At 38.0% G+C, this 26,613-nt stretch overlaps 1 protein-coding gene across 4 annotated transcripts in view; it reads right to left on the bottom strand.

The window, feature by feature from the left end:
- Nckap1 (NCK associated protein 1) overlaps nucleotides 1-26,613 on the bottom strand; it is a 66,257-nt gene that overhangs the window by 38,817 nt on the left and 827 nt on the right. Inside the window, exons 2-9 of one of the 4 annotated variants that reach the window (XM_021657461.2) lie at nucleotides 18,941-18,958; nucleotides 17,879-17,989; nucleotides 5,403-5,495; nucleotides 5,058-5,114; nucleotides 4,279-4,421; nucleotides 4,105-4,195; nucleotides 1,283-1,420; nucleotides 358-406 (exon numbers count right to left, since the gene is read on the bottom strand). In XM_021657461.2, the coding sequence (XP_021513136.1) occupies nucleotides 358-406; nucleotides 1,283-1,420; nucleotides 4,105-4,195; nucleotides 4,279-4,421; nucleotides 5,058-5,114; nucleotides 5,403-5,495; nucleotides 17,879-17,989; nucleotides 18,941-18,958 (700 nt within the window). The remainder of the gene's footprint in view (nucleotides 1-357; nucleotides 407-1,282; nucleotides 1,421-4,104; nucleotides 4,196-4,278; nucleotides 4,422-5,057; nucleotides 5,115-5,402; nucleotides 5,496-17,878; nucleotides 17,990-18,940; nucleotides 18,959-26,613) is intronic. The other 3 variants (XM_060390385.1, XM_021657462.2, XM_060390386.1) reach the window with 3 other exon arrangements.

Here is a 26,613-nt window from a genome sequence, read left to right as displayed (position 1 = left end):
GTCATTTATCACATGTAAATTAAAACTTAACTAAAAACAAACAAACAAACAAAAACAAAACAAAAAAAACCCCCAGAAGTTTAGTGTTGAAAGTGATCCTGGTGACAATGTAGATCCTGAGCTCTGGCATAAGCTCTTCCCTGGTCTAATGTCCCCAACGAGCTGTGTGACTTTAACTAGATTCCTCACTTCTATGGCCATCTACATTCTGATAGGATCAATTATGAGAAATGACTGAGGTAAAGCACACTTAGGTGTTCACTGCAGAATGAAGGTCAGAGGTCAGGCAAGTTAGCAGGCATTTCCTCATTAAAGCTTAAACCTAAGGGTAGTCCCTTAGTAACCCATTTTACTTACAGATAATCCATTTCTCCATTGCATCCAAAGAGAGGTATTCACAAGGCATCTTAAAAAGAGAAGACACATCTGCGCTTAACATAACTCCTTTAAATACTTTTCTACTTAGTCACTCTCTGCCTCTTTCCTCCTAAGAATTCTTTCTGTCCCCTTCTTGGTTCAAATACCACAAGAAATCTGAGACGCTGGGTAAAAACTGAATAATTACTTAAACTTGCAGCCAGCAGAGGACAGTGAGTCCATAGCCTTTTACATTTGTACACCCTGAATCATCTTTGAAGAATACCCTTGCCAAACTATCTTCTGGCCAATGACCAATTTCCCAATTTCTGAAGCTCACTTCAGGAGTTTGCATTTTTTTCAAATTATTTAGCCACATGGAGACAGACTCCCGTGCCCGGTGCTCTGCAGCTCCTCCACAGTGAGCCAATGGTTAGTGTGCATGCTCTGTAATTGCAGCATCTACGCTCAGATGAGAGAGTTGAAAGGAAACATCACAGACTATAATGATTTCTCTAATTGGTAAGACAGTTTCTCCTTTTTTTTTTATACTTGTTTACATCCTAAAATTTCTGTAGAATGAGAGAAACAATTCTGTATAAATTTTAAAAATTACATTTATTTGTGTAGGCACGCACGCCACAGTATGCTGGTCCTCTCCTCCCACCATGCGTTGGGTCCAGGGAATCAAGCTCTGGCTGTCAGGCATGGTGGCAAGTGCCTCTATCCACTGAATCATCCAACCAGCCCAAAACAAAATGGTCATGTGTATTAACTTCAATTTTTGAGATCTAAGAAAAAGAAATTTTAACCCCTGCATGACTTTTATGCACATTTTTAGGGCTAACGTCAATTAGAAAAGAACGGGAAGACTGTTGTCTAAATGGTAAATGATCTATATTCAGAAGGTAAAATGGAGCCATACGGTGTCAGACTGTGCGGGATTAAGCATTGTACTGGGTGCACTGATGAGACTCAACAGCTGGGCATTTCTCCACTGGTCTGCGGAAAGATTCCGCCTAGGATACACCATCTGTAGGGAAATCAGCGCGTCTGAAAGAGACTGATAAAAGAGGAAATCAGCTCAAGAACAGTGTGCCTCCTCCCTTTAGACTACAGGCTCAAGGGCTGTGCATGACTAACTCCAACTGTGCTCCAGAATGGGTCACCAGCTTCCTCTAAATGTGTTTCCTTTTGTTTTAAACTCTATAAAAGTTACAGTCAGACATTTCTGGGTAGGAGTTTTACTCAGGAAACTATGCTAGTTCCTTAAGAAAAATGCCTTTAAATTAAAGTCTATGCTGCACTCTTATTTTTTAAATAAATATTTATTTTATAATAGTGTTTTGCCTGCATGTCTGTATATATACACCATATGCATGTCTGATGCCTGGAGAGGCCAAAAGAGGTCACTGGATCACCTGAAACTGGAGTTATAGAGGTTCTACCACTATGCAAGTGCTGGGAACCAAACCCAGGAGTTGTAACCTCTGAGATTAGAATGCTGCATCCTACAGGAAAGGTATTTAAACAGGAAGTTAAAAACTTAAAATAGCTTCAGGAAGTCCCCCAAACTGACCGGATCCACTAGGACCCTCACTGCCAGAGTAGAAAATAAAAACCAAGCGTTCTTCTCAGACAAAAGAAAACGAACCTGCAAAAAAGACTCTCAGATAAGCAAAGCTGAAAAGAAGGTTCTGAAACCAGACCAGCTGCCTAGAAGGAGCAGAAACCAGCAGACCTGACTGTAAGAGGTTTAGACTAACCGTGGCACGTGGAAAGGACACTCTCCAACCTGTTGAGCTGCCTACAGGCTGTGCAATGTGCTCTAGGTTCCCAGTATTTTATGTATGTATATGTATATACATATATATATGTGTATATATATATATAGATAGAGAGAGATGTATGTAGATTACATATAATATACATGAGAGTTCTATGTTCTCACTGCAACCCAAGTATGAGGTCAGCAGAATTTTTCACACGTGAGATCACATCAGTCCTCAAAAGGAAAATGCTTTAGGCTTTGCATATCTTAAATTTGTGGTCTTCAGATTAGAAATGTTCAACCTACATAATACAGCTGTGAAAAAAAATTAAATTGGAACAGTATCTTCAAATCTTCATAAGAAAACAATGAACAAATTCTGGGTAACTGGATGGCAAGAAAAATTATAGCATCATATAAACCTGGTATTATTCAAAAGTTTAGCTAATTAACAAAGACAACAGTAGACCATGACGCACCTCCTCTGAGCCTGCGTCCTGGTGTTGGCACTACTTTTGCCAAGGAGCTTTGCTTGGTCATCTTGCCCAGTCCTCACTCTCTACCTACAGTGATGAGGTTGGCTGAGACACCTGAAGGTTTTGGAAGCATGTAGGTCTATGACAGGATCTGTTGCAGGACAGTTACCCTGACAAGATTACTTCCCATCAAAGCATCTTTAAAAAAGAACATTTTAAATGATTTTCACAAAATTCCTGTCATCTTTTTCTCATCAGGAGACTCTGACACAATACAGCTAAAACTTACTCAACACTATGACTCTAAAGTGTTAAGATGCAATACTCTGTATCTACACTCTTTTTAAACGTGTTTTGACATTTACTACATGTATATGGGCTTTGCCATGCGTATCTGTATATCGTATGTGTACAGTCCCTGCAAGGGCCAGAAAGGGTCACTATATGCCCTGGAACTGGAGTTACAGGTGGTTGTTAACAGCTGTGTGGGTATAGGGAATCAAACCTGAGTCCTCTGGAAGAGTAGTTGGTGCTCTTAACTGCTGAGCTCTCTTTCTCTAGCTTGTATCTAAATTCCTAATACTATATTTTGTATCTAAACTTTTTTGGGAAGTGACTGCTTCAATTCTTATAACAACCACATGGGATGACTGCTACTTTAAAACTATTTTTAGCCAAAAAAAAAAAAAAAAGTGAAAAACAATGGAGCTGTTTAAGTGAATTAGACACAATTGTAGGGTATACTAGTAGCCCCAAGAATACTGCCTTCTATACCTTCCTACCTCTAAAAGCACACTCAGTAACTTATAATCAATACACTCCTGAGTCTCTACATGACTGTGAATCTTAATCAGCTGGCTCACAGGTAAACCACACTCAGTAACTTATAATCAATACACTCCTGAGTCTCTACATGACTGTGAATCTTAATCAGCTGGCTCACAGGTAAACCACACTCAGTAACTTATAATCAATACACTCCTGAGTCTCTACATGACTGTGAATCTTAGTCAGCTCACAGGTAAACCACACTCAGTAACTTATAATCAATACACTCCTGAGTCTCTACATGACTGTGAATCTTAATCAGCTCACGGGTAAACCACACTCAGTAACTTATAATCAATACACTCCTGAGTCTCTACATGACTGTGAATCTTAGTCAGCTCACAGGTAAACAAACACCTTTCTTTACAACCCCTCATAATTTTTACCCTCAAACTTAACTCTTTAACTCCCCATGAATAAACAATCCCTTATGTGCACTGTTGCACATCTCAGAAAACAGCTTTTGCCAGGCAGTGGCGGCATATGCCTTTAATCCCAGCACCTAGAAGGCAGAGGCAAGGGGATCTCTGTGTTCTCAAGGCTAGCTTGGTCTACAGAAGAGTTACAGAACATCCAGAGCTACACACACACACACACACACACACACCCCTGTCTCAAGCAAACAAACACACAAAACCCAAAACCAAACAGCAAGAAAAACCAAGCTCTTACCTTGCTATGGGGTACAAATTCTTCCATCATCTTTTTTAAAGGGTTTTCGTAGTCCACAATCATCTGACCAAGGCGTGGATATTCTCGGTCACTTAAAACACACACATCAAATTCAAATGAGTTGTAGGCCTCAAACTGAGAACTCTAGATGCATTCTGAGTAGTATCTGCTTACCTTGCTCCGTGGGTCATTTCATGTGCATAGTTGTACAGCCCGATGATTGCCTTCCTCTCCTCAATCCGGGACAGCAGTATCATCAATGTCGTATAGGTTACAGTCAAGTCTAAGTAGTTCTTTGTTAAATCAAAGTTCACAGTCTAGGGAAAACAAACAAGTTTAACTCCTTGCTCAGTTCTGAAACACACACACAAAAATCCACATACTTTGTTTATCCCCATTTCTGGATTTCTAATTTCTTTCTCTAAAAATGTAAAATTTGAGAATTAAGATAAGTTTTTTGTTTATGACATAACTTGGTGAAGAAAGAAAAGGGACGTTGGATACCGTATTCAAGGTGGTAATAGCTGAAAAGGACAAAACCAAAAAAAGCATTGGCACGCATCTCACCAAAGCAAAAAGAAGTATTTAAATTTCTGTATTTTTCACTATTAAGTCAGTGGACACAGTTCTCACCTCACTTTCTTGTACATATAAAATGTCAAACAAAGAAAACTATAAAGTATGACTTTACAGAAGAAAACTGTCCAGTTTTTTACAGTTTGTTTAATTAAGACAAAAAATTAAAATTAACATCCATTTTAAAATAAATATTTATATTCAGTAACACATAAAATATGGTATTTTACTTTTTAAAAAAGTTATTCAGCAAGCCAAATAAATAATGTAAAACTTATACTCTTACTTATAAACCTCTCTCTAAAGAAAAGCAATTACTTCCCTTAGTTCTTTGGAAATAAATAAAATTAGGAAAATTTCTCCAAACTGATACTTACAATATCAAAGAAGACTTGGCAGACATCGATAGTATTCAGCAAGTCACAGACATGGTCCTGAAAAGGAGAGCCTAATGAAATTTTCATCAGCATGATTTTTGAAGGGGGCTGCTGAGGAAGAAAGCCAGTTTCTGCACGCTTAGCAAGTGTTCCTTCTACCACTGAACTATGTCTCCAGCACTGAAGAATTAACATTAAAGTCCAAAAATACAAACGTATAAAGTATACTTTAGACTTCGGTTCTGAAATTCTATTTTTACCACATAAGTGACAAAGCAATTTATACATTTAACATATTGTAAATCATTTCTGTAATCTTAAAAGTTTACACATAAAAATACATACCTTAAATTCCATAACATCTACAAATGTAAAGTAATATAACGCCAGATTTTTCAGAATCTCTGATTTTTCTTTCTGTAGTTGTGCAAGCTGTTGCTGTAAAAACAAAATTAGAGTTTATTTTCAGAGAGAACAGAAGTGTCAAGTGTTACTGTACACTATCTTTTTTTAATGGTGGCTATATGGAAGCACAAGCTTTCTAGACTTCTAAATGATTAAGGTTTTTTTCAAACCTAATCACTTGAGAGAACAACTGCTAATGTGCTCAGCAGCTCACAGTGGAAGGCCATAAAACAGACCTAGGCAGGTTAGTACCAAACTGCACTACAGCAGAAAACCGAAAAAAAAAAAGGTTAGGAGAAAATACATCGAATGAACTTTAAAATAACAAACAAACAAACAAACAAACAAACCATGATTATGCTCACTAGAGGTGGGAGAAAAGTAGATGAAAAACAGCTTATACTACAAAAACCAATATGCTAGATAGAGTTGGAACTTACCAAAAAGAACATCCAGGCAAAGCCACGTTACGCATGCAAAATAAAATGTAGATACAAACATAAAATACAGTAACGGTTCCCTGATCAGACCCACAGAACACAATAATATATTAAACAAAAGCAAAAATCACAAGAACAAAAAAGAAATGAGAAAAAAAGGCAAGACTAGAGTTTAGACACGAGTGAAGGAAATGTGGAACAAGTACTCCAATCAGCTAGATGAAAAGTACAAGTACTAGCTTTTTTATTAATCAGCTATCGCCATCATTTCTGGAAGACTGGTCCTTTTTGATGCTTTATCTAAGGGGTGGCCAGGATTCCAGGACCATCCAGCCCTAGATATTCTGCATGTTTTCAGTGAATATCAGTGAGGGCCCCATTAGAAAGGTGCAACCTGTGACCCGCCTCAGGCCTGCTGAGTAGGAATCTGCCTTTTAAACATAGTTCAGGTGATATAAATACACATGAAGTGTCTGAGAAGTACTTGGGATATGAGATAACTAGAAAATACAAGAAAGCACTTAAAAATATCCAACACGCTGCCAGAGCCCACACAATTTTGAAGTCCTCATAAGGTCATGTATACTTACATGGAGGTATTGGGAAAGAGACACCTATACATATAGATACATATAGTGTTACACTGAGCCATTATGACTAAAGGAGAACATTTACAAATGTGAGCTTAACATCAGAAAAAGCCAACCAGCCTAAACCCTTCCGAGTAGGACATCTAAAGAAGCAGTTAGGTCTGGAAAACATGAATGCTGACATCTCGTTTACCCCATAGATAGCAGGGAAGTTAAGGTCTGCAGCTGCATTATGTAACTTCCATGCACAGCTTCCTCTGTAGGAAGTCTCAGCTGTTCTGTATAATGCATCTGTTTCAAAACAATTCCCTGTTTCTCCGCATTTATAACCACTACTCTCCAGCATTATCAGGTGAGTAACTATTTAAAAATGATCTCTTGTCCTCAGATTACACCTTTACCTTATTCAATAACATTATTAAATACTTCAGACTGATGATGATTCTTTTCTGTTTTGTTTTGTTTTTTTAAGACCTATAAATTTGAGTTCCAACATAAAACAGGAAAAATCAGGTTCAAAAACTAAGGTATGAGCCAGACATGTAGCTCACACCTTTGATCCCAGCACTTGGGAGGCAGAGACAGGTGAATTTCTGTGAGTTTGAGGCCAGCCTGGTCTACAAGGCAAGTTCCAGGACAGCCAGGGCCGTTACACAGAAAACCCTTGTCCTATAAACAAACCAAACCAAAACCAACCAACCAAACAAAACAAACAAAAAGATACGAAAGTCTGGGCATGGTATATCTCTGTGAGTTCCAGGCCAGTCTGATCTACATTTGAGTTCCAGGACAGTGAGAGCTATGAACAAATAAAGACATATAAAGAGAATAATATGGCTGCTTTTAATATGGGACTTTTGAATCCCAATTTATTTCAACTGCACTGAGGTAGTCATTAACAGTGTCTTCCTTCCCACCTCAGTCTACAGTTAATTACCGACATACTCTTATAACCCTTAATGATATTTTACATAAACCTTCATTTCACATATCAAGAATGTAACTTTTATAAAAACGTACTACCCACAAAATCTAAAAAATTTTTACTTAGTAACAGCCAAGATCAGGAATCTCACTTTCTTCTCAAATGTGTCCTATTTTTACCTGTCACCTCCCTTGTCAATAATAAAGTTCCCTTAGTCTAAATTTCTCCTTTAAAAGCATGTATTTTTCCCAAAGCATGTATTACAGTTACAGTGACTACATGGGAGGTTTCAAGTGAGTGAGTTTTTAATGCTCTCTACAATCTTGTTTACTTTTCCAGCCTTAATCTCCTCCATATCTATCCAGTAAACAAACTGCTTTTTTCTACGTACAGTTCATGATTTCTAACTGTTTCCCTACAGGGACATCAAAATCTCACCATGTACATTCCAAATCCCACTATTCTAAACCACTCAGCTTAAATACTAACTCCCTTTCCAGAAAAACACCTGACTGACTAACTTCTTCCTTAAACGACAACAACCTCCTGATGGCAGCCACTGTTTTCTAGCTTGTCAATGTTATTTATAGCAATACAGACAATACAGACACTGCTCAAGACTCAAGGTTTTAGTTTCTCCAATACTTAAAGAATTCTGCAAGTAAAAAAGTATTCAATCCAAATGTATTAAGTAAAGGATCATAATGCAGACTGAGAAGATGACGTATTTGGGGAAAAAAATGCTTTGAGAAAGCTCATCTCCAATCGGGCAAACAAAAAGGGTAAGTGACTCAACATCTCAGAGTCTACCATCTTCATCATCACATGGGAACTAGTTTATAAAATTAACTAAGGCAACTGCATACATCGGCACATGTCGGCACTGAATAGTGGCCAGCCTAGACACTATGCATTAAACGTTAGGAGACTAATACAGGAGGCTGCAGACCGCTACTTCAAGCAAAGACGGAGTATTCTGTGAATGATCCTAACACTATCAACAGTACTTGGAGTAAACAAATTATTTGCTGAGTATTCATTGTATGTCTGGCATTATTGCTAATATTTTCTAAGGATCATGTAATTTATATATCTAATTGTCACAATTATGTTCCCTATTTTAGTGAAAATAAGTCATAAAACCATGCACAAAAGATGTCAAATATTACAATTCTCAGACTTCAACGACAAGGAAAAAAGGAAAGTGAACGTTATTACTTCTAAGATGACAGGTGCAAGGTCAGAGATGAGTCAACACCTACATGGGCGATAATCAGTGATGCTGTTACACAGCAGTACAGTAGAGGTACTATTCTGAAAACCACGTGTTCGACAATTTTAAAGCATATTCATGTGCTACATGAAAATATTTTAGCAAAACATTCATATAATGCTTTCATTATGTTTTCTGGCTTATCACCATTATTAACATTAAAATAAGTGATGTGAAAACTGGAATAGGGCATGTATCAGTCATGGAAATTGTGAATCTCTACGTTGAAATATCTTGTTGATTAATCATGCTCGGTTCAATTAAGCACTTTTCACACAGACAAAATTAAACATGAATTAAAATTTAGCATTTGATACTTTTTGGTTTTCTACGAAAGACAAATTACTTAAGGAACCAACAGTTACAAGGGCTAACTCACTAATTTTTAACATAAGAAACACAGCTAGAGATTTTAATTATAGTCATCGCCTTCTTAAAGATTTGTTTATCATGTATACAGTGGTCTACCTGCACACCAAAAGAGGGCACCAGATCTCACTTACAGATGTCTGAAAGTCACGTTGTAGTTGGTGTGAATTGAACTCAGGACCTCTGGAAGAGCAGCCAGTGCTCTTTATCTCTGAGCCATCTCTCCAGCCCATTTACCAGCTTCTTTATTATTTTATGGTGGCACACATCTATGCTTCCAGCAATCAGAAAGCTAAGGCAGGATGAAGAGTTCCAGCTAGCCTCACCTTGGCTTAACACCCCACCTCAAAAGTATGACAAAAAACGAAACAGAAAAACTAGGGAATTCTAGCTTCAGGGAAACTCTCTCAGTAAGAGCCCACCTCAGCAACATTTAAACAAGAAGTGCTGGCAGCCCTAGCTCTCAACTGGCCTCTGGAGCTGCCCCAGCGTCTTCACAGAGCAGCAGTGCAGGGTGCTTCCGAAGGCGCCAACACTCGGCCTTGGCAAGAGCGACTGTAACCAACACTGCGCAACATGTGAACACAGTGGGAAGAGGAGTGTGTGACACAACTTTGTATTTTTGAAATTTTGTATTAGTGTTTCTACAAAATAAGGTTTAAGTTCCGGTAATCTGCTGGCATGCTTAAAATATAATGTGACAAGCACCTTTCCTTCTCAAACCTCATCCCTGAACAGCCATCACACAGGTCTCCTGCATGTCACCAACCTCAGAGTTCTGACATCGCTCTTAGTCAAGCCTGGCAGACTCTGCTCACTTCTCCTCAGTGAAAGCTGAACTGCTGAACTACTTACCTACTTTTCTCCTAGTGCTCTCCAATCCCTACCTTGCTTCCTCGTTCTCCTACTTATCTCCAGAAGAAAATACATACTTATTCACTATGTCACCTACCATGCCCATGTAAATTAAATTTTACAAGGAATTTAATCTCAGAGCTTCAGCACCTACAGCCAAAGTGCAGAGGACACTGGCAATGAATCCACATTTGATTCTCAGCCCTGTGCAAATCATAATCTGCTTCCCATCTCCAAAAACCTCTCCTTTCCTAGTCACTTCCTACAGCACACCATCAAATAGTATGCAGAACTTGGATTATCTGACTCCTTCACTTAACCTACTGTACTTAATGTTTGGCTGTAACATAAGTATGTGTCAGCAGTGTTTTCCTATGTGAGTCCAGATATTTGGTTTGAGGGGGGAGGGTGTTAATAACATCTTGTTTATTCATTAATCAGTTAGTTGATGGGCATCTGAATTGCTTCTAGTTTGAAATTATGAACAACAAATGCTGCTACAAACATGCCTTCAGAAAGGAATTATTTTGTTTGAGAAAATTAATTGGGGCAGAACTGCTTTCTTTCCTAGTTTTCAGCTGTAATTCAGACAGTCAAGCGAATGAAATATGATCACTAAATAATGCATCATTCATTTTGTGAGCAAATACTGTAAACGAAGTATCAGACATTGTGAGAGACGTGAAGCAAAAGTATGAACAAAGACTTGACATGAGGCATAAACTATACTGAGGGATATACATTTATAGTCGTACGACATTCTTATGTGTGTTGCTGAAGGTAAATAATATAGTTTAGAAAAATCAGTTCCACAACTATTCCTAGGTAGAAAATCAAAGATGGCAGGGAAACTGCAGTTCCACATTTGCTTCAAGCCACACGGACTTACCAACTGGTAGTAACAGGAGAGGGGTAAGATCTCATGTTGCACTGCAAGAAAGACCACAGTAAAGAAGGCTATAGCTCCAAAGAGTTGTGAGGTCAGTGGGCCGTGTGGAGGAAGGTAAAGATGGGCCCAGAACTGAAGAAGCCCACAAACAGCCTGGGGTGCATACTGACAGGATAGGATGATATTTCCTTTGATAGCAGTCAAAAAACAAAGATATAAAATTTATCTTTACCTTGGTTCTTTTTTTTTTAATAATTTATTTAACTTTATTCTTTTTGTGCATTGGTGTGAAGGTATCAGAATTCGTGGAAATGGAGTTACAGACAGTTGTGAGCTGCCATGTGGGTGCTGGGAATTGAACCCTGATCCTTTGGAAGAGCAGACAGTGCTCTGAACCACTGAGCCATCTCTCCAGCCCTACCTTGGTTCTTTTAGTTGTTTTTGGACATCTATTGTTCTTGGAAAGTAGGAGTCATTAGATGGCTTTAGAAGACTAGATACACTTTTCCACCAAGCCTCTCAACTCAGAGGTCCCCTTAACTATTCACCCCTCTTTTATCACTCATCATCATGGCCTAACTCCTTTCTTACGAGCCTCAGTTTCAATTATTTCTGTCCTTCTCTTCCTCAGTTACAATTCCCTGGTGAAGCCTACAGTAAGAGAGAATGCATAGGTGCTGAATTGGCTATAATCTAATTCGTGATTATCAACAGTGACTGAGTCAGGACATTCCTTCAGTTCCTACTGTCAAATCCTCTTCCGCATTCATCAACAATTCATGTCCTGTCCGAGTCTCTTAAAATCCCTGGCAATTAACTCTCTCTGATTCTTAGCTTACCCTAACCTGAGTTCTAGACTGCTACCATAATTTGTTGCTCAGTGCATTTCTAACGGGCCTCTCAAGACTCACATGCTGAGGTGCTGTTCACAGTCTCCACTGAGCCCATCTTCTTTTGCTTCCTTACCCAAGTAAATACTGGTTATCTGTTTAAAACCTTCAGCTCTTCTTTTTCACTGTCATTTAAAAATAATACGGTTCCCTGAGTTATTTCTCACTGTACTGAAATTCTTTTAGTTTCTTAGAACTCAAGTTCAATTTAGTTAAAAACAGTATTCAATCCAGTTTCCATTAGGGAATACATACACTCATACTGAATTTCAATGTCACCACATGTACAATATTGTACGTCATACGCATTCATTTTAAACTAAAGTTTTACTTGTTGGCCTAAATCTCCTAGACATCAGACATCCCAAATGAGTGAGTGTTTGCTCCATGAAAACAGATATGCAAGGTTTCTGAGAGACATATTGGTTCGGTTTACTTCCCCTGTTGGAGAATGGAAGGAACAGCACGTGGAGAAAACTGGGAAACGTGAAAATCAATGTTTGGCTTATGATAGATGGAACTTGCCTCTATAGATAACAAAGACCTGAATGGGGTAATTTGATGAAGCTATGCCCTGTTCAAGACAAGCCCAAAATATCCAGCTTGATGTTTTATAAAAGTCAAAGGAGATTATAAAAATTCTAGTTTAAGCGATCAAGTTACATGATAATGGCTCAAGGCAGGGAAAACAATAGAAAGGAAAAAAGTGTTCAATGACAGTTTGCTGTTGAGCTTGGAGCTATTCAAAGGATAGCAGAAACTCAAATCACAGTAGCATGTTGTTTCAACAAACCCATCCAAGTAAAAGTGAGGGTGTTGTTTTGCGGGGTGGGGATGGGGGAGTGAGAAACACTTAGAAATTTACTATAGTGGCTTTGAAGCAATGCAGGGAGTTAAAGAGGTAATATAAACAACAGCTACCTTTTTAAAGCCATTTGCCAGACTATGCTAAATGCTTTTGGGCATATTGAACTGCTCTTTGAGATAGGTTATTTTCATTTTAGGCATAAGAAAGATGGTGCCTTCAGATGCCAAATGATTTGCCTAAAATCTCTTAGTTACTATGTGACCTCAAATTCTGAAGCACTATAGTACTCTCACAAAGCCAGGGAAAAACCAGGACAGCCCCTTAAAGGCTGGCTAAGAAGGAACTTAAGTCTTTATCATTTCCTTCTAATTCCTTCCCACAGAGGGCGCATCAAGGGCACTTCTACAGCGATCCCAACACTGTTAACATGCCTACTAGACACATGCTGTTTAAAGCCGAGAATCCTATTCTTTCACAAGGAACCATAGCGCATTCTTAATGAGAGCTGCATTAGCTTTACTTTTAGAAAGCACTGGGACTCCTTAGCTTAAAAAGATTTGGGGTCCTGATAAGTCTAAGGCAGTGTTTAATACACATGAAAGTCAATTAATATGACCAAATAGGCTCATTCATTCTTTGGATATTTGATATTCTCTGTTATCAGGCACCAGGGATAATAATGGTGTTTAAATGCAGTGATGTTGTGCAAGTTGATCTGCTTTACTGCTGGTTGTATTGCTCCTTGAGTGCTTTAAGCTACTTAAGTAGAAAACAGCCTTCTGTACTACTGTGCTTCCTGAAAAGAAGTAAAATCCATAACTTAAAATATTTTTCTTTGTTTGGAAATGATCTTCAAGGTATTTTGACAATGTCCTGTGTTCAGATCTAGAATCTACCACCTTTGTCACCCTCTATCACTAACAATGTCCTTGGTTCATAGAAACCCTAAGATATATTCAATATATGTATGACTGTGATTAATAATTTCCGATTACTTTGGGAATTAAAATAAAAATATTATACTCAATGCACAATAGGAAAATTCTACAATGACAGAATATTTTTTAGTAATTTATTTGATTTTATTTCATGTGCAATGGTGTGAGGGTGTCTGACCACCCGGCACTGCTTGCGGACAGCTGTGAGCTGCCATGTGGGGGCTGGGAGTTGAACCCGGCTCCCCTGGAAGAACAGACAGTGCTCTTAACCACTGAGCCATCTCCCCAGCCCAACAAAATGTTTTTTACACTTTTGTTTGTTTGTATTTTGAAACATGGTTTCATGTTGTCCAGGCTGGCTAGGAACTTGCTATAACTGAGAATAACCTTGACCTACTGACTTTCCTGCCTCCACCTTGTAAGTTTAGAAATTAAAGAATATTTTTTCCTTTTTTTAATTGATAAGCTGGATTTTTGATGTAAACTCAAGGGAAAAAAAAAGAACACACCAGAAAAAAATTAAGTTGAAAGTATTTGAAAAAAATGGTAAGAATTTTTACATAAATACCTGGGGATTTGCAAAATTTGCTATGGAAAATAATATTGTTTTAAAAGGGTTTCTGTTGCTTTCCTTATGTTAGATCATAACAGATCTTCCCACGTCTAGGAGAAACAGACATCTTCACAGTTGAACTTTCAAGATAATAGAAAATTCAATAATTTGGACAGTCTGAAATTAAAGAAAATCTAACAAAATGTACAGCCCACCACATACAGAGACAGAACAAGTGGCTACTATAATTATAAAACTGGTATGTTACAATTATAATAAAACTTCATTTCATCAGCGCACTTTGAAGCATATGAGCCATTTAATTCAACATAATAACGGGAGCAAGGGGTAGCCCTCATTCTTTGGTACAGTTTCCCCCCCTAAATCCAGAATTAAATATACAATACGTGCCCACAAAGGGGCCTGAATACAAAGACAAATGAAAACAATGAGGATGCAGTACACAGCAACCCTGCTTCCAACAGCAGTGCGTTCACTGATGATACTGAAAGTCAGATGCTCAGGCCTTCCAACAGAATTAAAAAGCTCGGAGATAACAATGAGGCCTTCCTACAGAAGGAACCAAAACCAGAAACATTTTTAGCTACAATGTTGTAAAAGTAACTTTTTCTTAAAAGAATCTATTGTAGGGCTGGAGAGATGATGGTTCAGAGATGAAGAGCACTGGCTGCTCATCCAGTGGGCCTGAGTTCAATTCCCATCAACCACAGGGTGATGGTGGCTCACAATCACCTATAGTGAGATCTGGTGCCCTCTACTGGTGTTCAGGTGTACAGGCAGACAGCTTTGAATACGTGTTAAATAAATAAACCTTTAAAAAAAAGAATCTGTGCAGAAACTTTAAAAGAAAAGTGTTGACTTTCATTAAAACAATCTCTATTCTTGAGTTCCCTTTCTTAAATGGAAGACAAGTATTATTTGTAAGGCATAAATCAAAGTAGAAATAGTGTCAATCACGGAGAAATCATAAGCATGTTCTGTGGCAGAAGGAAATCTGCCACTTACTATCAATGCCAGACATCACTTGTCATTCAAACCTTTAAACTTCGATTAACTAATTTTTGCTGTTTTATTTGAGACAAGGTCTCACTCTATAGCTCTAGCTGGCCAGAAAAATCACTCGGTAGAGAACTGACCTCAAACTCAGATATCTGCCTGCCTCTGCCTCGTGTACTGCAATAAAAGGAGAAAGGAGTGCACTATGACACCTAGCCTTTATTAATGAATTTTATGAAACTGAAAAATAACTATAATGTTCAAGTTCTTATTTCCTAATCTAAACTAGCTAGGAGTCTCACATCAACATTTTAACAGTTTCATACCAAGGCTGAGATAAGACCTCTGAAATAGTCAATACATTGTTCAATGATGAGGCTTGAAACAAACAGCCTGCAATTCCAGCACTCAGAGGGACACAGACGTAGATGGGTCTCCGTGAGTTCAAGGTCTGCCTGATCTACAAACTGAGTTCAAGGAAGCCAGGGCTGCTACAAAAAGAAGCCCTGTCTCAAAAAAACCAAACAACCAAACAAAATGAACACCACAGAATATCAAATACAGAATAATTGTAAAAGCATATGACCAACAGGCTCTGCAAAGTAACTCTATATATTATATATAGTAACTATATATTTGTAACAGTTAACATGTTATCAATTTTATAGGTTCAACACAAAAAAACATGTATCACATGAAAAGATATATATATATATATGTTTTACAATACTATTATTCATGACCAAGAAAGCTAAAAGCAAAAACATCCATTAGCTCATGAATGAGTAAAGTATTTTATATTCAGTGGGATAATTTTCACTATAAAAAAGAAATGAAGTATGAAATCTGCTAGCATTTGCCTGAAGCTGGAAATCACTGCGTTGAGTGGCAGAAGCCAGTCACAAAGTATTACATGGCATGACTATATTTACATCTCAGCTGTAGACTAGGCACAGACAGAGGAAGCAGATCAGGGCTGGCCTAGGATCAGGAGGCTGGAATCAGGGGTCTCAATGCTCAGGACGCAGAACTTCTTCTGGGTGATTAACTGCTCTAAACTGAGTTGTTTCGTGCACTGAAAACCAATCATCAGTTTACTTCACGTGGGGCAACACATGGTATGTGCAACTCAATAATTCTGTGGAGATACTGAAAACCCTAAACTGTATGCTTCAAAGAAATAAGTTATATGGCATATGAATCATATCTCAATAAAGTGTTCATCAAAAATTTCCAGTGCTTTTAATTTCAAAAAGGGAAGTAAAACTATAAAAGAACAAAGATCAGCAGAGCATTATTACTATAAACAGCTTGCGAAGCATTTTAAAAACAGTAAAATTAATTAATTGGCTCTTTAAAAATGTTTACTATTACTAAACAGTTAATATGTACCTAATCAGCTCCTAATAATTGTCTAGGATCTCACACTCAGTCAATGTGAACGTGAAAATTACCACACAGCAAATTCAGGAGATTTTCACATTGGACACTTCATTAGGAACAGGCACAGGCAGAACGGAGTGACAGGCTTTCACTGGACTCCTTTCAGGTGAGCACACAGTCTCTCCATAGAGACATGGTCATTTGTTTTTCCACGTGTGTACCTTCTGGTTTCTGTGTGGGAGTCTGACCCTGGGGCTAGAGCTCCCTGTGTAGACCGGGCTGCTGTCACAAGAGCTGCCCACCCAAAGAGTGTACCAGCACACCTGGCAGATCACGCACTATTTCACTAAGCACTGAAAACAAACACGTGTTTGTGTTTCCAAGACAGGGTTTCTCTAGCCCTGGCTGTCCTGGAGCTCATCCTGTAGACCAGCCTGGCCTCAAACACAGAGATCCGCCTGCCTCTGCCTCTCAAGTGCTGGAATTAAAGGCGTTCACCACCACCTATTTTGGAAAATGTTTTTTATTTACTTTAATGTTTTAATTTTTGGTTGTATGAAAATTAGTCAGTGAACCACCATGCTGTTTTTTGCTTTTTAAATTATCCTTATTAAATAATCATCTTTTTAAAAGTGTGTGAGCTGAATCCTTTTTTTTTTTTTTTTTCTAGCAGGGACCTCTTTGTGATACCTTTATACATTCAGTTTTGAGGACAAAAACATCACAATATACCTTTTAAAAAGATTCTCAAGGTTAGGGAGCTCATGAGGGAAAACTGTTTGACTAAATTTTTATATAAAGCAGAAAAACAACAAGAGCTGCAGTATGGGACAAAATAATGACCGGTGAAAAGATTCCAAACCAATAAAGCATTTATAAATATGTTACAGTAAAACAATTCTACAATTAGTTTTTCATAAGATTACTATTTAAAAACCTACCCAAAAATAAACACACTAAGAAGATTAAACCTGACCAAACTTTGTAAGAAAAAGTGCCCACATAGGAACTAATATGGGAATAAAGACCCCAGTCGTATTACTTCATGTACTTCCAGAAGTGCTTTTAGGAACCATGAAATGCCAGGGAAGCAAATACATTTTAGAGTAAAAACAGCTCATCACTAAAGCAGTGAGAGCTCTGTGCAGCCACTGCTACCTTCAAAAGAAAACTAATGATCAAGGATGAACAGATGCCCCAAGCAGTCACACACATTGCTTTTTCCTCCACTGCCTATTCTAGCAGTCACATGTCCTTCCAAGAAAATGGTGTAACAAATTAAGATTCAACATTTGCTGCATAAAATAGAGCTAGAAGTTCTTCCAGTTTCAGAGAAACGAATACTGTCTTTAAAAGTATTTAGACAAGGTCAACAATCTGTAAATCAAATGTTGCACACAGCAGTAGATAATGGGAGACAGAACATTACACTGAGCAATGCTCTTCTCATAAATGGGTGCGACAAGTAGAAAACTGAAGAACTTACGTTGTTGTTGCGCGTTTCTACAGCAGGAAATTTTCTGACTATAAATTTCACAGCAGATTCCAGGTTTTTGTCAATAAGGTAGGATGGTTTAGCCTTGGGATCTCCACATGCCTACAAAAACAACAGTAATGAAAGAAGTAAAATGTATCTTCCTAAAATCAAGGAAGAATAGCAAATCTGAAATCAGAAGTCAGAAAGATTTATTGGTTTTGGTGAGCAGGTGATAAAATGGACAGGCAAAGTGCAGGGGTTGTCACAGCTGAAGTATGCAATGGGAGACAGTACAGAGATGTTCTTCTACTGAAAAAAACGCATGGAAAGTTTTAAAGCAGTTAGCGCAGAACAGCAGTGAAGGAAAAAGCTCAAACCTAAAAAAAGGAAAAGAAAATGAAAACCTTTTTGGTTTGAGGTAGGACTGTATTCATCTGAAGCTAATCAAGTATTACAAACTTAAATATTAAGTAGAGTCCTAGAAATGTCTAAGTGTTATAAAAATGAAGGCTTTTATGTTTGAATGTCTTTTCCAAAAGGCTTCCTCATTCACTTTTGACATTTAATACAAGAGCCCTCGTTCAAAAGAACTAGAAGCTACAAGACCGAAGCTGCTCTAGCTCCTACCATGTTTCCTGTTCCTCTGGACGGGAGTTACAACACTGTGTCCCTCACAGCAGCAGCCCCTCAAGCAGTGCACCTCCGTCAGTGCTCTAGCTCACAAACAAGCATACTGGGAATGTCTCCACCTGACCACATCAGCAGCACAACCTCCTCTGCAGTGAACTGGAACGCACGCTACAAATGTTACTGGAAAGGTTTAGCAGCAAGTATTAGCAGTAAGGAATGTTAGGAGGTGACTGCTTGTGCAAGTGCGATGCTTTGTCTTAGGGAAGTACTTTTAAAGCACATGCCTTTACAGAGTTGTCTGCCGCGTGAGGAGACACAGCACTGTGACCTGACCTGGTTTACTTCGGCTATGTTGTGGATTACAGAAAGAGAAGTCATGGAACATGAGACTGATCTGAAAGCGGGCAAGCGGGCAGAGGGAAGGTGAAAAGCTTTGCAAACCTTCCAAACTTGTCCTTGCTGGGGAAGCATTGTAATAAAAAGAGAGAAAATTACGTGTAAACAATGATTGTCAAACTATGACATACTTTTTCAGTAGAAAACTTATGCACTGCAGACTAAGAATAACAATACAAGATGAAAACTGTATGGTGCTACAATTTATAAGGTACTAAAGTAGCGAGTTCTACTATACAACAGATTCATATAGATTTAAATACTACTGTGTAAGTGTACAACCATGTCAGTATCTTGGTGTTCTTTCTAAACCAACTTAAAATACTAGGAAAAAGGAAAAATAAAGACTACATGCAGCTATAAAAATAGGAGCAAAACCATTAGTGAAATTTTACATACCTTAAAAAGAAACGGTAGCCAAGAATAAAAAATGAATTGTTACAGGTTGAATGTTGTACTTCAGCTCAAATAAAACCTATTTTTCAAATATCACCTAGCTTCTAAACCAAAGCATAAAATAAAGAAATCCAGTAAAAAATTCCTATTTTTATAAATGGAAATAGGAGCACAGTACTAATTCTCAGCATAATTTAGATCAAACAATTTTTTTTTAAATTTAGAACTTAACCTTTAACAAGACAAGGATACTATGCAAATCCATTTCTACATAAAATTAACAGAAACTGACTTTCCCTCAGACTATAATTTCTTTGAAATAGTTTCTTATAGACTAGTCTTCTAATTTGTTTTCTTTCTTCAAGATATATATAACATAAATAACCAAGACTCACAAAACTAAGATACTGCTCTTAAAAAATAACTACGAATTAGCATTTCCTCGTAACAACCATGCCTAAGGCAGTACAGAATCCTAAAGTGATTTAATACACTGTCTTTTCATGCCATATATGTTTTATAATCTACTTATTTAAGAATCCGGGTACCTACTTTAACAGTATATTAGCAACTATCAATAAAAACAGTACCCAAATCCCAAGAGCACAAAAGAAATATGTATGTATGTAGCTCTTATTGAAAACAAAAAGGAATTCCATTTCAATGGAAAATGAAATTATACATAACTTCTTTTAGAATTGGATTATCTCTTTATGTGCTGTTCAGTATCCATAGGTAAAAAGCACCTCTGAGCTGACAGATTCTGTTAGAAGCTGCTAGGCTTGGATCTCCATTACTCATTAGCTCTGGGGCCTTAAATATATAACATTTCCTAGTCTCAGTTTCTTTTTCTGTAAGATGTGGAAGGGAGAGTACTTACCTCACCATGTCATTATGAGGGTTTGAAGAGCTTAGATAATCCATGTAAAGCATTTAGCACTGGCACATAAGTGCTCAAAAATGTATGCCGTTATTAGGACTGGCTATAATAAAGATTATAATTACCTAGAAATCAACTATGGAGACAGATCACCAGTAACAGTCTACACCATAGTATCTAGAACCAGCACATTTAGTGTACCTTCCTTAGCAACTGAAATTCCCTCTCTCAGTCACTTGCCCTAGGTCTAACATACTGTGTTTGTTTTTATTACGGAAGGCATATAGCTTTATGTTTTATCTTAGGGCTTGGGTGCTGGGAACTGACCTCGGAAACTCAAGTGCGCTAAGAACAGACTCTAGCACTGCATCCCTGAAGCCAAGAGCACGAGTGTTAAAGCAGGAGCCGTGTTCTCGCCCTGGCTGTGCCACGTGACCGGCATGTAACCAAAGACTTTGTCAGCTAAGCGGGAGATGAGAATTATACCCTAACCTGCCTAAGAAAGAAGTTCCATATTCTCTACAGGCGTGTGTTTGTGGGGGAACATACTGGTGTATTTTGCAAACAATGAATGCTTTAAAAAAAACTAATATAAATATAAGGAATATACAGAAGATGCACTTTTTCTAAAATCAACTTACTTGACATATTTACTTAATAAAAAGAAACAGTTATATGAGGAATGTCCCAGAAAAAAATAAAAGTACAAGAAAAACTAAACTATGATCTGATTAAGTTACCCAGGTAAACTACACAGTAGCAAAATACCGTTACTGTAACTCAGTTATAGTTTTTACACAGTAGGAATATTCTAGTTGAACAGAAATCTATATATAAAGGTTAAGTCATAAAAACAATTCAGTTGTGGACAGAAAAGTTGGAGGAAAATGATTTATACCGTTTTAGAACAAAAACTGTCAATATATTAGAAAGCACCTCATGCTATCAAAATTAAAACTAATCATCTCCTTCTGAATTGTCATCTTGGATCTTTATAAAAGTAAAAAACATCGCTATACTTGGCTACCAACCCCATCTGTACTAATGCGTTCACAAAGGCTCATCACAAAGACCAGATAAACACGCTGACAAAAGGAGCTGAGAAAGGGCTCAGTATGTCAGGTGCCTGCTGTGCGTGCATGAGGACCTGAATTCAGATCCCAGCAACCAAGAAAACACCTGGAGGAGCAGTATGCCTGAACCGCCTGTACTGCCAGCACCAGGGGAGCGTAGAGGCAGGCAGATCCTTGAGGCTGGATGGCTAGCCAGATCAGCCTACATGCCATCTCAGTGGGCTGGCTGTGTAACCCAGTAGTACAGTACCTGCCCAGCACACTGAGCGTCTCCCCGCCCCTCAACCTGTCCCCAGTATGAATGCACAGTACTCAAAGAAAAAAAGGGGGGAGGGGAAAAAAGGGGTGCAGAGAAAAGGGCCTGTCTTTTGACCCAAATGGACCACAGCCCATATTACTTAATCAAGGATATGATTAGCTTATGGGTGAGTAAGATTAAAACACACATGTGGGGTAGGTGAGGTGCCGAGCTCAGTGTCAAGAACATAAGCTATACAGTCTAAATCGCATCTTCTCACTTTCAGAGTAAAACTTTTCAATCTATATGGATTTCCAATTTCATATTCATATGTTAATTCAACATCTATTTTCTCACAAAACCAAAGTTTAATGTTATCACCAGGAATAGATTTCCAGAAAACAGCATACATTGTGTAAGTCACAAAATAATATGCCTTTGACTAAAAACATCAAGGCAAGATCTGACAGACTTTTTCCCACTGATACCTCTTTTTCAGACCTTTCTTTGAGTGTTTACAGCTGACTACAAACCACAACTTAATTTTTCAAGCTTAATTCTACATGATTTTTCAAGAACTTACCAAGACTTTTTAAAAATTCAAGTAGTACACTCTCAAAATCCCACAACCTATTCATAAAAGATTAAACAAAAGTCAAGAAACAACAAAGCAGCTGTAACTCGGAGACTAGAAGCAACATTTCCTGAGCAGCTCTTATAGTCAAAAGCACCCATGCTTTAGAGATGGCCTGAGCTTCAGAAAATGCCCTCCCTGGTCAAGGATTAGTCAGCCGGACCCAGACACAAGCCGTCACTTAAATTCTCAGTACCAGAAGGTAGGTCTCCATATGGATGCCAACACAGTAGGGAAAAGTATGTTCATTCTTATCATACCTCAGCCGCTTAACACCAGTCCACTTGGTCAGTTTTCTAATACAGCACAGTTTTCAATTGTATAGTCAGTGGTCACTACTCCATTTTTTCTCCTGTACCTTCTATGTTTTGGCCAGCCAATCTACTTTAAACTTACACTTTCCCTAAGTTTGGGTAGAAAAAAAATTCCACTAATAGTTTAGGCTAAGAGAAAAGTGTATCAAAATTATTAGAAATGCTGTCAAATTCATGTAATTTTATTAATAATTCTAGCTCTTACTTAAATGCTAGTAATTGCAGATCTAAAGATAAAGAAATTATAATTTCTGTTCTCCAGGCACAAATCATGAAAAAAAAAAAAAAACGTATTTAAGAGGTTCAAACCACTGTATCTTTCAAAATCCTTTACTAAAACTTTTCCTGATTTTGGGCTGAAGGGTTGGCTCAGCAGTTAAGAGCACATGCAGTTGTGAGCTGCCCTGTGGGTACTGGGAATCCAATCCCAATCCTCTGCAAGAGCAGCCAGTGCTCTTAACTGCAGAGCCATCTCTCCAGCGAACAATTTGTTTCTTTTGTGTACACAAGGGGGACAGCAGGAGAAGTGTGGACAGGGACATGCTGACATGTGCTATGGGCACATGCAGAGGTCAGAAGACAGCCTTCCAGTCACTCAGCCCTACCCTTCCACCATGTGGATCTTTTTTCTTTTCTTTTCTTTCTTTTTTTTTTTGTCAGTGTTTCTCTGTGTAGCCTTGCCTATCCTGGAAAACTCTGAAGACCAGGCTGACCTAGATCTCAGATCTCCCAGGACTAAAGGCTGCACCACCAACGCCCAGCTTCCACGTGGCTCTTGAGGATCACCCTTGGGTCACCATGCCTGGCAGAAGTACCTTTACTCACTGAGCCACTCACTGCTCCTGAAATACTCAGAGTAGGTTCTTCAGAAACCTGACTGTGGATAGATGAAATTCAAATTTTAAACAACTAAAAGGAATATTCGAGTAGAATTAATATGCCAATAACCTTACAGAACTATACAAGCACAGGAATAATTGTCCTTTTAACTGTGGACTACTAGTGATGGAATTGTATGAAAAGATCTTGTTCATTTTGTTATCCGTGTACCAGTGATTATTAGTGGAGATTTTTATTTGGTTTTGTAATGTATTACAAGGAGAGAAAATCTGAACTCAATTTGCTTTGGTAAGATATATTTTGTATTAACTTTGCGCGTTAAATTTATTTTCCCTTTGTGATTTTAAGTGGGTTGAGTTTAGGTGTGTGCACATGTATGCACATACAGAGGCCTCCAGAGGTCACCTCTGTGGCATTTCTCAGGAGTTACCATTTACTTACTTACTGAGCTATCTATCTGCTTCCTTATTCATTCGTTTATTTTGAGGCGGGCTCTCTCACCGGGACCTGGGGCTGGCTGACACAGCTGGCACTCTAGGTCAGCGCTGGACTAACCTCAGGTTCTCACGCTCCTGTTACAGTTACTGCTAAGATTTAGTCCCTGGTGCATTTTAACATGTACAAGATGAAGGAATGGACCACATAAGTAAACTAGCAGAAATAGGACATTTTGCTTAAAATGGGGAATATACTTAAAACATAAAATTAGAATGAGGAGAAACAGTGAAACAAAAATTTTCTCCTGTAATCTTCATTTTCCAAGACAAAATAGTGAGACTGAGCATTAACTTGGTGGCTGCCCACTTCTGGCAAGCTCAGTCTCCAGAACTCGGTTCCCAGTGCTGACTGAAATCACAAAGCCAAACAGTAACTCTGTACACTGAAAAACTATGTAACCCGCAATGTAAGAGGCGCAATTAGGAATCATGATTGGCCTAAGTTTGTTTCATTAATAGTACTCAAACTAAGTTTAATTAATAGTACATTAATTGTAATCACATGCCTAGAATTTTTACCCACTGTTTTCAATACTGCATTTATTAATGAATGCACTGGGCTCTTAAGAGTGTAAGATTTGATATTGTTATTAAGAATTTAACAATATTGTAAGCTTTGGTAAACTGTATACTTAATTAGATAATGATAAAACTATCCCTGTTAAACCAAATTACTGTAGTATTTTAATAATATTAATATTTTAATATGGATTTTAACAATATTTAATGATATTAAAATTTTAATAATAAAATTGTTAATGTGATCTGTATTATGATAACTTCAAATAGTCTCTTAAAAGAATGTTTCCTTCTAAGTTAAGCTTTAGGTAGTCTCAATGTTGAGAGGGCTTCCTCCCTATTCATTTTATCTCCATCTACTGAATGTCTTCTCTAGCACTGGAGAAAAAGGCATATTAAGTCCAGTGTCGAGACATTCGGATCTTGCTGGGAGAGAGGTGTAGCTAGGTAACCAAATGCAGTGTGTTATGTAGAAATACAGGAGAACACCAGAGATGTTAGGCTGGGAAAGACAGGAAGATGAATAAGAACATTTGTGCCAGGTTTTAGTTCTAGTTCCAGGGGACCTAACACCCTCTTCTGGCCTCCGTGCACATCAGGCACACACATGCTGCAGAAATACATGCACTCAAAACATTCATAAACATAAAAATAAATAAAAGATCATGTGATTTATACTACCGTAAGGATGCAGACAACATGAACCTTATAAACACGTGGTGAACAGATACAATTTGATTCAATGTTCAAACACCTTTTTCGGTAATCTTACAAATATTTCAATCCTAAGCCAGCTGGGAAGACACAGAGAGGCAATTCCACAGGCTAAAAGATCCCAAGTCTACCAAGGGGCCAGCAAGATGGCTCAGAGCATAAAGATACTTGCGGCTAGGCCTGATGATGACCTAGTCTGATCCCAAGAACCCTCAAGGTGGAACAAGAGAACAGACTCTCACAAGTTTTCCTGTAACCTACATACACACCTGCGCACTCTCTCTCTTGTGTTCTCTTCTCTCTGTCTCTCCCTTCCCTCCTCTCCTCTCTCTTTCTCCCTCTCTCTGCCCTGATCAAAGCCTTGTGTGCTAGGTAATGCCCTAAGAATTAGTGTTTCAAAATGAACTACTCTTCCCAGAAGGAACTCATAAGCCAAGTAGGCAAAATAGTTTCAGAAACTACAAATCCATTTAAGTGCTGAAATATTCAGCATTTCAACAACTCAAAATGCTTGGCAATTAAATATAATAACCAATTCACATAAGTTTCCATTTTAGTAGTCAACATAAGAGCCTGAAGTTTTACAAAACAGGAAGTGAAAAACACTTTGAGAAAAGGGCATCGAACTGGAATTGTAAGTTTAAATGCTTAGAATTCCATTTACTATCTCCCACATGGAGATGAAGCATTAAAGTCAGTTCTATATTTATACCATAGAAATGTTTAGTGACTTGGCTGCATTAAGAAAGTGTTTTGCTCAAGCACCCAAATCACTTTTGATGTTGCTCTCACTTCCTCTTCTAGAAACCATCATAACCATTTCCTTTAACCACAATACCGCAGGACCAGTAACTTTTAGTAACATCTGACTTGCTGGTTTTGTTTTGTTTTTTTTTTTTTTTTTAAACAAAGTCTACATAGAACTTGATTTCCAAACTAATTAAGCAGTGACACCATAAAGTTACAATCAAGGAGCACAAACTCCGTGGATACATCCTAGCTCGACTGTGCTGAGTTTACAGACAATCATTAAAACCAGGAGAGTAATCAGAACAACACAGCTGGCCTTTCCCAACGTTTACTATTCACTGAAAACAGTGTGCTTCAGAATCCCAGCATCTAAATCAAAATGTAGGAATAAAGCAAGTTTATACTGGAATGCTTGGATTCTAAATTTTAAAAGAACCTTCGGCAATACTCAGAAACAACCTACATTCTACAGCTATGGTCAAGAGGACATTTCACATTATATCACTTACAAAGGAAGTTATGAGAGATAGGACACAAATACACAGAACTCCACAAGGATTTAAAGGTATACACTGTACCAAAGGCAAACTTTTTCTCTGTACCAAATTCAATGAGGCTTACCAAGGCGGTCTTAAAATAATGGATTTGGGGTTGTTTTCCTCTAAAGTAAATTAATGGCAACCCTTTTTCCCCATCTTTAGACCTACTTTTCCTAACTTCGATCTGGCCTTCCAACTCCCTAATCTGAAGACCCGCAGATTTTTACTAGGTCCACTGGTTAGTTGCTCAAATCATCGTACTGTTGAGAAGGGAACAGCAATAGGAAAGCACTTGGTTTGTATTTTGAACAGCCATCTAAGGAA

The sequence above is a fragment of the Meriones unguiculatus genome, chromosome 8 (assembly GCF_030254825.1).
Source record: "Meriones unguiculatus strain TT.TT164.6M chromosome 8, Bangor_MerUng_6.1, whole genome shotgun sequence".
NCBI classification, from domain to species: Eukaryota; Metazoa; Chordata; class Mammalia; order Rodentia; family Muridae; genus Meriones; species Meriones unguiculatus.
Note: the sequence above shows the minus strand (reverse complement) of the source record. Positions and strands in the feature narration are given on the sequence as shown.